This window comes from Doryrhamphus excisus, chromosome 8 (genome assembly GCF_030265055.1).
Source record: "Doryrhamphus excisus isolate RoL2022-K1 chromosome 8, RoL_Dexc_1.0, whole genome shotgun sequence".
Classification (NCBI taxonomy): domain Eukaryota; kingdom Metazoa; phylum Chordata; class Actinopteri; order Syngnathiformes; family Syngnathidae; genus Doryrhamphus; species Doryrhamphus excisus.
The window spans coordinates 19009474-19023995 of NC_080473.1; the positions used below are offsets into that span (position 1 = coordinate 19009474).

At 40.4% G+C, this 14522-nt stretch overlaps 1 protein-coding gene across 8 annotated transcripts in view; it reads right to left on the reverse strand.

Moving 5' to 3' along the window:
* Positions 1-14522, reverse strand: part of schip1 (schwannomin interacting protein 1) — a 266272-nt gene that overhangs the window by 14005 nt on the left and 237745 nt on the right. The window contains exon 1 of one of the 8 annotated variants that reach the window (XM_058079067.1): positions 10222-10892. The exons of the other annotated variants lie outside the window; for them this stretch is intronic. Coding sequence (XP_057935050.1) covers positions 10222-10251 — 30 coding nt within the window. The 5' untranslated portion in view covers positions 10252-10892. Of the gene's footprint in view, positions 1-10221; positions 10893-14522 lie in introns of those variants that run through there. 8 annotated transcript variants of the gene reach the window in all.

Here is a 14522-nt window from a genome sequence, read left to right on the forward strand (position 1 = left end):
ATCCCAAATCCTTTTTGGTATGCCAGGGAGAACTTGTCTTTCCTGTCTGTCTACGGAAGCCTGCAGCATTCCATCCCTGATAAGGCACCTGACCTTTCACCCTTTGGACAGTTCAGTCGCAGGTCAATGCAAGGCTGCTCCTGTCACTCACTCTGCTAGTGTGTGTGTGTGTGTGTGTGAGGTGGGGGAGGGTGAGCGAAGAGAGGAAAAGAAGAATAGCGGCAGGATGACAAAGGCAGGTCAAACAGGGTTCCTCCGGTGACACTTCAGCTTCTACTCTGGAAGCGAGCAACATGGATTTACAACCTGCTATGTCATAGCGCTAAAAAGCTAGCGTGGATACCTAAAATAACCATAAACATGCCGCTTATACGTATGCGTCTGGAAGAACTTCAGGTGGAAAATACTGGAAGTGTTATCTCGACAGTGGAGTGAACCTTCTGTTACCGTCCACACGTAAATCACATCAGACTGTGTGTGCATGCCAAACCAAACCTCCATTGCTTTGAACTGTTGAGTAGAGATTATAAGGAAAGGACATTTATGGGCTGTCATAACTGCACATTTGTCAACTTTAGTACTCATCAATGCATGACTTGGATAACTCATGCCATATATGCCATCATATTATGTCCATGAAAGAAGTCTCAGTATACTATGCTACAGTATATGAAGGATTAAGGCAGGGGTGGCTATTGTTTATTAGCACTCGGCGGGTTTAAGAATACATTTTAACTAGAAAACCAACATCAAATATGGAAATCCATATATGCCATAATCAAAAGATAACAAGATAACAAGAAAAAGTAGTAATTTTATGAGAATAACTTTGTAATATTATGGTGAAAAATAACATTAAGTCGCATGTAGTTAAAATATTAAAGAATAGAAAAACAAATAAAAAAACAAAAAAGACAAAATTTAGAAAAACAAATAAATAAAGTTATCATTTTAGGGAAAATTTGGTTGCAAAAAAATCACGTCATGAGAATAAAATTAAACTATAATATATGGGAATAACGTTAGAATTACAATATTTTTTTTTAAAATAAATTAAAAATAACAGCAGAACATGTAAAAAACAGCCATAAATTTATGAGTATAAAGTCCAAATATTAAGGAAAAAAGGCATATTCTAAAGACAATAATGTTGTAAATTTTGTGCTCTTAATATTATGAGGAAAAATTTTATAGCATTGACTTTACATATTCAAGAACAAATGGAAAAAGTTGAAAAAATGAAAAAAATAAAGATAATTTAAGACGATAGTTGAAATAGTTGGAAAATAAATAAAAAAAAATAACAGTAGTAAATGGAAAAAAGCTGTAATTTTGCAAGAATAAAGTCAAAAGCCAGCAAAAATGTGGACAAATGTAGCAAAACGGTCAAACGTAAATGTTGATACTAGTAATCAAACAAAGCTTTGTCTAGTTTAAATGTAAATAAAGTTTATTTTATGGCACCTGCATCCTTTGGTTGTCACTATGTGGCCCCCAGTGGAAACAGTTTGGTTTAGTCCACCCCAGCATTGGTTTACCTCCTTGTAGTCGTCACTCAGACAGAGACAGGACGCATGCCTGATGACATCATCCACGCCACGGCTTCCATCTGTGCTATCCAGCGACTCCCTCATCGCTCCCACAACGTTCCTCTCTCTCTCTCTCTCTACCGTGGCGAGCGTGGCGTCAGGCTCGGGTCCCCTCCCAGCTGACTCATCTCAGCCATGATCTAACATGAAAATCCCAAAAACTGCTCCTCCAACTGCTGGATCTTCTCTGTCTTCCTCTTGCCCTGAGTGGAATGGATGCTGTACTCAACTGTACTGTGTGTGTCTCCCACAGGACTGTGAAAGCACAGTGGTCAGAGGTAAGACCCTGTAGACCCTCCCAGCCTTGCACCCTCTGTTCAGGACGGCCTCTCAGGGAGAAAAACCTCCCTCTGTGTGTTTTTTTTTTTTTTTTTTTTACTCCTTTAAGCACTGACTTGTGGGCAGCAGCTGCTTGCAGACACATTGGAAGGAATGGACCAACCACATGGAAAGGGGGTGTCTTATACACTACGTGTTACTTTCAGTATGTACAGACTTTGCTTGTTCTACTGACGTACGATCTGAAGCATTAACAACAATTCTAAAGCAAAGGTTTTACTGTCAGGGCAACAGAGAGAAAAGTGAAAGGACGTAACTTTGCCACTTTGATATTTTGCTTTGTCATATATGGAGGTGAAACTTCCTATTGTTAATATTGACTTTGCTCTCTGACTCCATTTTTGCCCATTTTTGCTGTTTCCCCCCAAAAAAATTTCTAAATTTGTAATAACTGTAATATTATGACTTTATTCCCATAATATTAGCTATTATTGACTTGATCCACTACAGGAATGTCACAAAATTACTTTTTAATTTTGTTTCTCTTAAAAACTATATTTTTCTTAATATTACAACTCTATTCTACTAAAATGAGGTTATTTTTCATTATAATATCATGAGTTTATCATAAAGAAAATCTCTTTCACTTACTTATTTTGCCATTTTTTTATGTTGTTTCGTAAATTTTCCAACTCTTCAAACTTCCTTGTAAATTTTCTTCTCGTAATTATGACTTTATTCTGATATTATGACTCATAATATTACTAGTACTGCTACTTTTAATTTTTAGGATTATTACTTTATTCACTTTCCTTTCACTTTCACTTCTTTCCTATTTTAATTCACGCTACTAAAATGATGTTATTATTCCTCATAATATTATGAGTTTATGCTCCTAAAATATTTTTTTTTGTGTTAGTTTGCAACTTTTTTTTAACTTACTTTTTGGAAAACTACTGCTGATTTTTAAATAGTTTTTGCTGTTTTTTCTTTTTTTTTTTTTTTTTTTTACTTTTTTGTTAGATTATATTTTTAGAATGTGGCTCGGGCCAATAAAAAAAACCTCTGCGGCCACAAATGGCACCCAGGCCACAATTTGCACCCCCTGTTGTAGAAACTTCACAACCATTTATGATAATATTATACTGTATATACTTGAACCTTATGTATAAGTCTTAAAATAATAGTAAATCCCAAATAAATTCAAATTTGTGTCCTGAATTGTTATTTTTGGACTCCCTGCTGAATTGTGTTGTATTACCAACCAAAGGACCAACATTGATTGGTTGCCTTGTGATACTAGGATAGAAATGGTGCCCCGGGTGGACCCCACAGACAGGTCCTCCGAGGACCCCAATGGAGCAGTACTCTGTCCCACACAGCGGGCCGCCATACAGACGCAGTCTGAGGTTCCGTCTGTGACTTATGCTTTCAAACGGAGGCCGGCTGTGTTATGATCTCATCGCTGCGAGACATTATCGACCCGTGACTCACGTATTTGTCATGGCCGCTCAGACGGAAAATTAGAAACACATATGGCCCCGGAATCATATCGCAGAAAAAAAAAAAACATACAACAGAACTTGAAACAAACATCCAAACCACTGACTGGTTTCCATGCGTAACAAACAAGTCTACCATTTTAAAAATAGCATCAGCTGAACCAATTACTGTGTGAACGCAATAAACCATGGAATACATTCCCTGGTTATTTTCTCAGCACCCTAAATAACATTCATACTGCTTGTCTTTGTGCAAAATCAAATCCTATCATCAAGCCGTAGGGAACCACTAGCAATGTTAATCGGAACTAAACTCAAATAAAATGATCACAGGTGTGACAGTGAAGGGGGCGTTGTGACTTCAAAGTAAAACATGGTAAAATACATGTGAAGCAATATAAACTATGCTAAAATCAAATCATCACAGATGATTGAGGAGCAGGTGCTGGGGCGTTGTCCTTTGTAACGAAGTACATGCTAACAAAGTTCATAAAGGGATTCATATGTTCGGTACATCCTAGCCATCATGTTGGATGAATCACTAGGATGAATTACTATTTATCACTGCAGTAATCCCTCATTTATCGCAGTTTATTTGTTTCCAGACCCATCCGTTATAAGTGAATTTCCACAAAGTAGAATTCCTTGTTCATAAAGCTATTAGTTAGAGCATAGGAAACCTGTTTAATACATTTTTTAACATGATTAGAGCTCTATAGACATGAAATAACACCCCTATAGTCACCTCTACACTCCGATTACCCAATATGGTAGATCAGGGGTGCTCATTAAGTCGATCGCGAGCTACCGGTCGATCGCGGAGGTGGTACTGGTCGATTGCTGGTCGATCGCGGCGTGACATTAAAAAAATATCATCCTAGCATCAATGCCGTCACTTGATTGATATACAGGGCAGCCATTCAGATGACAACTGAATGTTGCCCTTCGGGCGACCAATCAAATCAAACAACGTCTCTAAGTGCAGCAGAACTTACGATGTCAGTCTATCATCCATCCCCGTTACTTGATTGACATACAGGACAACCAGTCAGATGACAACTGAATTTTGACCTTTAGGTCACCGCTCATGCGTAAACAACGATGCAAAGTGCTAAGCTAGTCGGCGAATTGCGAGATTTTAAGCCCTCGCTAAAGTTTATGGTCACTAAAATGAGTGAAGGAGCTGGACCAAGTAAAAAGGCAAAAACTGGACCAAGTAAAAAGGCAAAAAACATATCACTTCCATACGGATATGGAATATTATACGGATATTATGATACGGATATTATCCATGACTGATAAACATTTGGAAGTGTGCTTGAGGCTGGCTATCAGCAGCTACTGTCCGGACTATGCATCCCTGGCTGGTTCAATTCAGTGCAAGTCATCAAAGTAAACTCAGGTAATTACAAAAACATGATTAGAGCTCTATAGACATGAAATAACACCCCTATAGTCACCTCTACACTCCGATTACCCAATATGGTAGATAATAAGAAGAGAAAATAAGGCATTTAAGACCGCATTTAAAACAGTTGGTGTGCATGTTCTATAAATATAGAAATGTCTTCCCTCGGGGAGCAGAGTGAGTGGCGGACAGGAAGTGATGTTGGGGGTTCAGAGTTGAGTTTCAGTGTGCCGTGACTTACGACCCGTGTCGTTAGGGATTTTTTATTGTGCTTGTTGTGAGTCTGGTGCTTGTGTGTCTCACCTAACATTACAGTAATATTACTGACACCTAGTGACCAGTGTACAATACTACCTGTACTACTACTACTTGTATTTATTTATTTGTATTGGTATCCAAAGTGGAACCTTGGATGGTTATACTTAGTGGCCACTTCATTTAAATAACCATGCCTTTGGAAGCCCTGAGGAAATATACAAAAAAAGATTAGCTCTTACGCTAATAAACTGTTTGTTTGAAGCAAAATAAACAGGGAAGCAGATCCAAGCCAGGGGCAGTAGCCAGCGGTATCAGATAAAAAGTTGAACAGTCATGTGAGGACAAAGCAGTACAAGGGAACAACAAGTAACGCACACGAGTACACGACGCTCGCACGGACCCAAAGAAGGGGGCCAGACAAAAAATAATGAAATATTCATCCAGTCGGGGAATTCAGTGTCAAATCTCCAAGCTAACACACTCACAAAGCACAAAACATGGAGAAAAGGAAGTGTGTTTGATTCAGTGTGCATCCCTGAGGATTATGGGTAAAGTACACAGGGCTGTCTCGCTGTGCCTGCCATGCTGGACTGCACACACACACACACACACACAATAAAAGCGCTGTTATGGAGTGGATGTGAAGGGTGGGGCAGCTTCATTACCGAGGCTGACTTCACGCTTGAGGTGAAGTCACTCCTGATCTGCACGGTTTGGAACGCTCGTTACGATGGCCGCCACGGGCCCATCAGATGAAGGGCAGCGGTTGGGGTTGTTCACAGTTGAGGTGGTTAAATGTGTCAGAGCGGGGGAGAGGATGGCGTGACTGTCAGGTGAGGGTGAGGAGGTGCGAGGGGGTGCCTTGCGGGGCGAGCGAGACATAAACACGCAGATATAAAGGCTTTTTGTTCCAAGTGAACAGAGGGTGGCTGTGGGACGGAGGGTTCCTGGCACCTTCTGAGGGCCTGGCATGCACTGCTATGGCCCTCGGTGTGTGTGTGTGTGTGTGTGTGTATGTGTGTGTGTGTATGTGTGTGTGTGCATATGCTTGCTGCTGACGCACCGCCTCCCTGCTTGTTTGTGAGTATGCAAATGTTTCCTTGACATTTACTGACACATCTAAAAGCTCCATGCTCACATGGCAGAAAGCGAGAGAACCAGAAGTGGGTCTGCTGCCATAGCAACGTGGAGAGAACGTCTCCATGGCGATGTTTTGTGTGCCAAACAAATTGGGCGGCAAGAGGAGCACGGGGCCGGCCCATCAGGAGGTCCGCTAACTTTTTTTTTTTTACTCATTATTAAGTCCCTTTCAGCTTACTTGCCACGCTGCACCCACATAGATCATTTTTATTCAACTAATTTCATCCATTCTGACCCTCACCCCAGGCCCCAGGAGGGTCCCAGGGGGGCCTTGGGATGCTGACATTACTCTTGCAGCCTGATAAATCTCCCCATCACCTCGCGGTCTGATTGGCCCGCTGCTGCTGCTGACAGTAAAGACAGCTCCATCAGAGTTATAGATGATAGCTGGAGACCAAACAACAACAAAAAAAAAGATGGATTGCAACCTCGGCCCTCTGCAGTAAAGAACTGTGTGGATTTCACTCATTTAAGCACTTAAATAGATTAAGAAAAGAAAACAAAATACTAAAAAAAAACATGACTGTGCACCAATCACTTCCTTGTTCACTGTTAGTGTTATTTAACACCATCAATAATGTTTTAGGGTGTCACGGCGGTCTAGTGGTTAGCGCGCAGACCTCACAGCTAGGAGACCAGGGTTCAATCCCCACCCTCGGCCATCTCTGCGTGGAGTTTGCATGTTCTCCCCGTGCATGCGTGGGTTTTCTCCGGGTACTCCGGTTTCCTCCCACATTCCAAAAACATGCTAGGTTAATTGGCGACTCCAAATTGTCCATAGGTATGAATGTGAGTGTGAATGGTTGTTTGTCTATATGTGCCCTGTGATTGGCTGGCCACCAGTCCAGGGTGTGTTTGTCTATATGTGCCCTGTGATTGGCTGGCCACCAGTCCAGGGTGTACCCCGGATAGGCTCCAGTGACCCTCGTGAGGAAAAGCGGTAGAAAATGAATGAATGAATGAATAATGTTTTAGTCTAAAGACTCTGAGTCTAAGTCTTAGTAATGTGGAGAGAGCGAGTGACTGGCATGACTTGTGACTGACAGCATGATGTTCACTGCTTGTTAAATACTGTGACTGAAGTGCTTTGTGTTTCTCAAACAACAGCATTAAAGTAGCATTCTACACCGGTCTCTCGGTGTCACTGATATTCTTACATTGATGAAACAACAGCCACCACAGGAAGTACGCTGTCAATGCTAATGTGTGAGTCTATTCGTTCATTCATTTTCTACCGCTTCTAGAGCCTATCCCAGCTGTCTTTGGATGAGAGGCGGGGTACACCCTGGACTGGTCGCACGCCAATCACAGGGCACATATAGACAAACAACCATTCACACTCACAATTTGGAGTGGCCAATTAACCTAGCATGTTTTTGGAATGTGGGAGAAAACAGGAGTACCCGGAGAAAACCCACGCATGCACGGGGAGAACATGGAACTCCACACAGAGATGGCTGAAGGTGGAATCGAACTCGGGTCTCCTAACCACTCGACCGCCGTACAGCCTGTGTGAGTCTAGATATGTCTTATTTATGTCTAAGATTCTTTTACTATGTCTACTATATTGGGTAATATGAGTGTAAAGGTAAATATAGGGGTGCTATTTCACGAGTCACCAAGCCCTCACATTCGTCTAGATGTTGGAGAAAGTCTTTCCAGAAGAGCAGAAGCTCAACAACGAGATTCTTCCATTTGCGTATTAGCTACGTACGTGTCCCAATACTTTGTTCCCTGTACATCAGGGGTTCATCAGTTCACGAGAAGTTCATGCCTTTGTTCTGTGCAACAAACGTGCCAAGGTGCAGCAACCAACACACCAATGAGTGAACTCAATGCCTGAGACCAGGAAAACAGACACACATGACGCACATGGCGATATATTGAACCTGGCAAAATGATCCAGGTCATTCGTTAGTTCCTACCATACCATTTTTTTTTCTGAAAGAGTAATCATGTCACGTTTTAATCTCGCAAGATCTTGTGACACCCCTACTATACATCCAACATTGTGTATCCCCCCCCCCCCCCCCCCCCCTTGTGTGTGTGTGTGAGGGGCGCTGTCTCTGCTGGTTGCCAGGTTACTGCTGTAATGGAGGGGCCTCCAGAGAGGCGCCGTTATCCGAGGCTGAATCCTGTTCCGCTTTCATTCTTCCGTGAATTAATGCCGCAACTTCTATCCTGTTTCCAGTCCCCCCCCCCCCCCAATCTTTCTGAATCTCCGACCGCTGCATTTCTCCTAGGATGTGTGATCTATACAAGAGCAGGCATGTCTGAATGAGTGCTGTCGATACTTCCCTTGTTACTGTTTAATCTTCGCCTCTCAGCCTCCTTCTCCACTTGGCCCTCGGCATCCCTTCTCTCCCCTTATCTTCAGCGCTGTCCCGATATCGTTCTGTCGCTCTGTCTCCTTTTTTATCTACCGCCAAACATGGGAGGAAATCCTTATCCTGTTACACAAGCGTGCCCCCCCCCCCCGCCCACCAGTCACACAGACCAATAAATCCACCCACTCTTCTGACTGACACGCACACGCAAATATGTACAACAGTCACTCAAAATGAAACCAAGTTGAGTCACTAAATAGAGAACTTTGTTACGCAGTAGGCAGCATTTGGTCATCATGTTGACATTTCTGAATCTGAATCAGAGGTTGGTGTTTTATACTGCAAAAGATGATCTAGAACATACAAACGCTCAGTTGATTTTTGACTAAAATCAGAGATCCATTCCTTAAAGTAACATGGTGTTTTAGCAAGATTTTTGGCAAGTAATCCCTCGTTTATGGCGGTTAATCAGCTCCGGACCTGACCGTGATAAGTGAATTTCCGCAAAGTAGGATTTCTTATTTATAAATAGAATATTTTCATCATTAGAACATAGAAAACCTGCTTACAACCTTCTTAATATGCTTTGTAATATTATCAGAGCCCTCTAGACATGAAATAACACCCCTATAGTTACCTTTACACTCCTGTTATACAACATAGTAGAGGGAAGTAAGAGGAAATAAGACATTTAAGCCAAAAATAAAACTGAAATGCATCAACCTGATACTAACCACTACTCATTAGTACCTCAGTAACTACTCATTAGTTCTTCATTAGTTCCGCAGTAAGTACTGTATTATTGTGTGCAATATTGTAAAGTGAGACCGTAAAACGTAAATATGGACGTGACAGGAAGTTATGTCGGCGGTTCAGAGTTGAGTTTTAGCTGTATTACGACATTATGCAACACTTTGTTTGATATACTGACACCTAGTGACTAGTGTACAATACTGCATATCATAATTTGAATGCATCTTCATAATGCCTTATATTTGTATGCTAGTTCGTTTAGGTGGGTATGCTTGAAAATGCTTCATTTAGAAGAAGTAAAAGTCTTCCTCGGCTAGGTACTGCCCACAGGGCGCTAACTTTTGATGAACTGGGTCATTTTGCCAGCCTTAATATATCGCCACATGTCTGTTTTCCTCAACTCCCGCCTCCATTAGTCAATCCAAATCAATCAAAGTGAGCATCGATGTGTTTCTAAAGGATCTTAGTTGACACAGATGTAGCTAATGTTCATCTTCTACTTTTTGCTCCATCCTCCACCCACTCCTAATGCCTCCCTTGGCATCTCCTCTGCCTTTCATCTACCTCTCTGCATTGCAGACCTGCTGCAAAGTAGATGCAGAGCTGTCTTACACTTGCTTCTTTCTGAACCGAATACATCAGGTGGAAATGCACATAAACATGAATGAAAGCATATTCCACGTATTTGTCACATTGTAAACATGCACTGGTGAAGAGGAGGAGGAAGAAGTGAATGTGAGCTTGGACATTGTTCCTTTGAGTCAGGTGCTCCCTTAGCAACCCAAGAGCCATCAGATTGACAACACAATCAAACAACCGAAAAGGGCACCCAGACTCTCCCACACAGGTCCGAACCCGTGACGCACAAGTGTGTGACGGCGTCGGCGTGCATCGTGACATTGGGTGGATGTGCTGGAAAAAGTACCGTGGTTGAACACAATACGCGGCATAATAATGTGGACTACCTTGTAAGAACAGTTTTCCTGGTGGACCATCCTTCACAGCATCCTAGAGCGGGACTGGCCGAGCTGGGAGAAGAGCAGCGGGACTGGGAGAAGATTCCCAGCCCTGCAATGGTATTCCACTTGGACAGAGGGAAGCGGAGAGATCCCGCGGAGAGATCCCGCCCTGCTTTCCACAACACAACTACCAAAAGAACCACGAAAAAAAAAAAAATCCCGCTTTGCCGGTGCTAGTCTTGTCAGTTGGATCTTCTTGCTGCTGTGTTTATCAAGAGAGAGAGGAAGGGCTGAGACCGGACCGCTTCCCTTCTAATAGCCTAATAGCTAAAAGAGGGAGGGGGACGAGAGACCAGGATGAGGAGGAGGAGGGCTGTGAGAATGAGTGAGAGGAAAAAAAAGGAGAGGGAGCGCTGAAAAGCAGTGCACACACTGACTCGGCCTCTGAAAGGGGGGAGGAGCTGGTGGATTGAATGTGTGCAGGACGTGGAGGGAGGGAGTGAGGGTGAGGAGGCCCGGAGGTCAAGGTTGGGATGTCGGATGGAGTCACGCCAGACTAGGGAGCCTCATTCCTTTGAATCTTCGTGTTAATACACTTTGGAAAGTCAATGTTGCCTTTTTTTTGTTGGCCTTTTTTCGTCTTAATATTTTGACTTTATGCTCATAAAAAGACATCTGTTTTTTCCCCATTTGATTATATATTCTTTTTGATATTATGACTTTATTCTCATAATATTATAACATTTCCCCCAACCTAATGTTCCGAAAATCAATTTATGTTAATATTACGATAAAAAAAATCTCTTTTTTTCTTGAATGTTCCAACTCTATGCCCATAAAATGACATTATTTTCATTACTGATCATTTTTGTAAAATTACAACTTTTTCTTGTAGTATTTTGACTTTATGCTCATAAAATGACAGCTGTTTTTTTCCGTTTGATCATATATTCTTTTTGTGATATTATGACTTTGTTATATATTATAATAAAGTTATATATTAAATATAAATATTAAATATATTATATTATATATATATTAAATATAATATATATATTAAATATAAAGTTATATATTATAACATTTCCCCCAACCTAATGTTCCGAAAATCAATTTATGTTTTTCATAATATTAAGATAAAAAAAAAATTCTTGAATGTTTAAACTCTATGCCCCAAAAATGACATTATTTTCATTATTGATCATTTTGGTAAAATTACAACTTTTTCTTGGAATATTTTGACTTTACGCTCATTAAATGACATCTGTTTTTTTCTATTTCATCATATATTTTTTTTGTGATATTATGACTTTATTCTCATAATATTATAACATTTCCCCCAACCTAATGTTCCAAAAATCATTTTGTTATGTTTTTCATAATATTATGATAAAAAATATCTTTTTTTCTTGAATGTTGCAACTCTATTCTTATAAAATGATATTATTTTCATTATTGACAATTTTTGTAAAATTACAACTTTTTCTTGTAATATTTTGACTTTATTTTCATAATTTTAATTTTTTTTTCATTTTTGGTGTTATCTTTCCAACTTTGTTCTTTCACATTTTCTTCTCATAATTTTGACATTATTCCCATATTTTGACCTTATTATAATAATTTTTCGGCAACCTAATATTCCCCTTTATTCATTTAACTTTATTCATTGTTTTTTTTTTCGTTTTTTTTTATTCACAGACATCTACGGCCTCATGGTCATCAGAGTGCAGCAACTGTATCTCAGTCTAACTGTATTTTTGTCACATCCATGAACATTTGAGCCTTATTGGATGTCTGTGCTCTATTAACAGAATGGAGGCAAGAAGCGGCCGCCGAGTGTACGAGCGGTATTTTGGCAGTGGAAGAAACCGGCAAGCCTGGCCAAACTCCGCCTGCCTCTCTGTTGGATTATAATCTCGGGCGGTGGCAGATGGACTCCCCATAATCCACCAGCGGGCCAGCCAGCTCCTGTAATCCTCTCTTCCATCTCCTCAGCCTCCACTGTGCCTCCCGTACATCGCCTGGTTCAATCTTTTCATAAGATTCCAAAAACCAACTCAGTAAAAACAAACAAATCCAATAAGATATTTGCCTCTTTTCGGTGTATATCTTAGTCATTTATGAATCCATCATTTCAGTTGTTATTTTTGTCTCTCCCTCCTCACAGGCACATCTCTCCATCTGATATCGACGTCTGTCCAATGACGCCACGCTTCCTGAAAAGACCGCTCTTCTGATTAATGACGTGGATCTGGATCGATGAGCCCGCTGCTCAGGTCTTTCAGCTCCCGGCGAGAGCACGACCTGATACGGTTTGACCTGCCGGGCCGCACCCCGTCACGCCGGCTGAATAGAATTATGCGTGCATGACACAGACTTGCATGGGAGGGACGGTGTTGCTTCCCCAGGCTTTCCAGCCTACATGAGGCGGAACACAGTCAGCTTTGTGGGAACGGGCAAAGAGATGGAGGACGTGGCTACTGCCACCAGCATGAATGGGAAAATGTCAAAAAAAGGGAAAATATGAACAGAAAAAATATGTAAATAAGAGAATAACATCAGAACAAAAAAAGTCGTAATGTTACAATCACAAGAATAAAGTTAAAATATTATGGGAATAAAGTCAGAATTACAATAAAAATTACAAGTAAAAATTCATAATCTAAAAAGAAAATTTTTCCGAGAATTAACTATGGTGACGGAAAATAATGTCATGTATGTCATTCATATGTCATGAATGTTGAATTCATGAAATATTAATTAAAGAAAATGTTTTCTTTTACATTTTAGAAAGACAAAGAAAGCAAAGAGCTGCACGGCGGTCGAGTGGTTAGCACGCAGACCTCACAGCTAAGAGACCTGAGTTCAATCCCAACCTCGGTCATCTCTGTGTGGCGTTTGCATGTTCTCCCCGTGCATGCGTGGGTTTTCTCCGGGTACTCCGGTTTCCTCCCACATTCCAAAAACATGCTAGGTTAATTGGCGACTCCAAATTGTCCATAGGTATGAATGTGAGTGTGAATGGTTGTTTGTCTATATGTGCCCTGTGATTGGCTGGCGACCAGTCCAGGGTGTACACCGCCTCTCGCCCGAAGACAGCTGGGATAGGCTCCAGCACCCCCCGCAACCCTTGTGAGGAAAAGCGGTAGAAAATGAATGAATGAAATGAAACAAAGCAAAGAATAAAGTTATTTTGGGAAAATTACTTTGGAGAAAATGTATAATATTACGTGAATTATGCACTTTTTATTGTAGCACATCTACATGCCAGTAGTTGCATCCTTTCATTTTTCACTATACAAAGATTTGTGCAGTCTTTGCCTTTAGTTTGTCAAGCCGACCTGGTCATTTCCTGTGAGCCAGTTATGATAGAGCCCTATGGAATATGCTTAAAGAGAGATGAGAGGGATGATCAGGGAAGTAGCCACCGATCAAGTAGCTAGCAACACAATCGTCCCTTCCAATGTTGCAGTGTCGATTTTACTTTATCATCGTTTTAGAGCAATAATTCATGAATCATGCTGTTTCAAGGTTATTTTTTAATTGTAAAAAGATACAAATATAATAGCTAATTGAATGAATTTTTGGCCGAAATTAAGCATTATTATGCATACAAATGGATAAACCAACTAGTGTGCAAATACAAGGCATTCAGAAGGCATTCAATATGTGAATGTAGTCATCTACACTGGTCACTAGGTGTCAGTAATGTTACTGTGATGTTCGGAGAGACACGCAAGCACAGGACTATATTACCGGAACAACAGGCTTTTTTTTTGTTGCAGGTTTGAATTATCTCTCATAATACTATTAAAAATAATAATTATAATAAATACCACTGTGGCTGTGACAACACAAAAAAAAATGTCTTATTTTCTCTAATTATGTGTATGATATTGGGTAATATGAGTGTAAAGGTGACTATAGGGGTGTTATGTCATGTCCAGAGGACTCTACTACTGTTAAAAAGCCTATTTTGAAGGTCAAAAACAGGTATTATATACAAAAATGTTCAATTTTTAAAGAAATGTGAAAAGAAATTGATATTTATCTTATCATGTTTTATTATGTTTCTCCACTTTTATGACCTATAAATGATGTTGTAATGTTCTATTCTCGTTAAACGATGCCGGCGCATTTGGAAGTACTATTTTGAAGGTCATAAACAGGTATTATATACAAAAATGTTCAATTTTTAAAGACATTTTTTAAAGAAATGTGTATATCTTTCTCTTTTTCACTCTACCATTCATTTATATTACTTTTTTTTGTTGCTAAAAGGCGTCTTGAAAAAGTGTTTTGTGTTG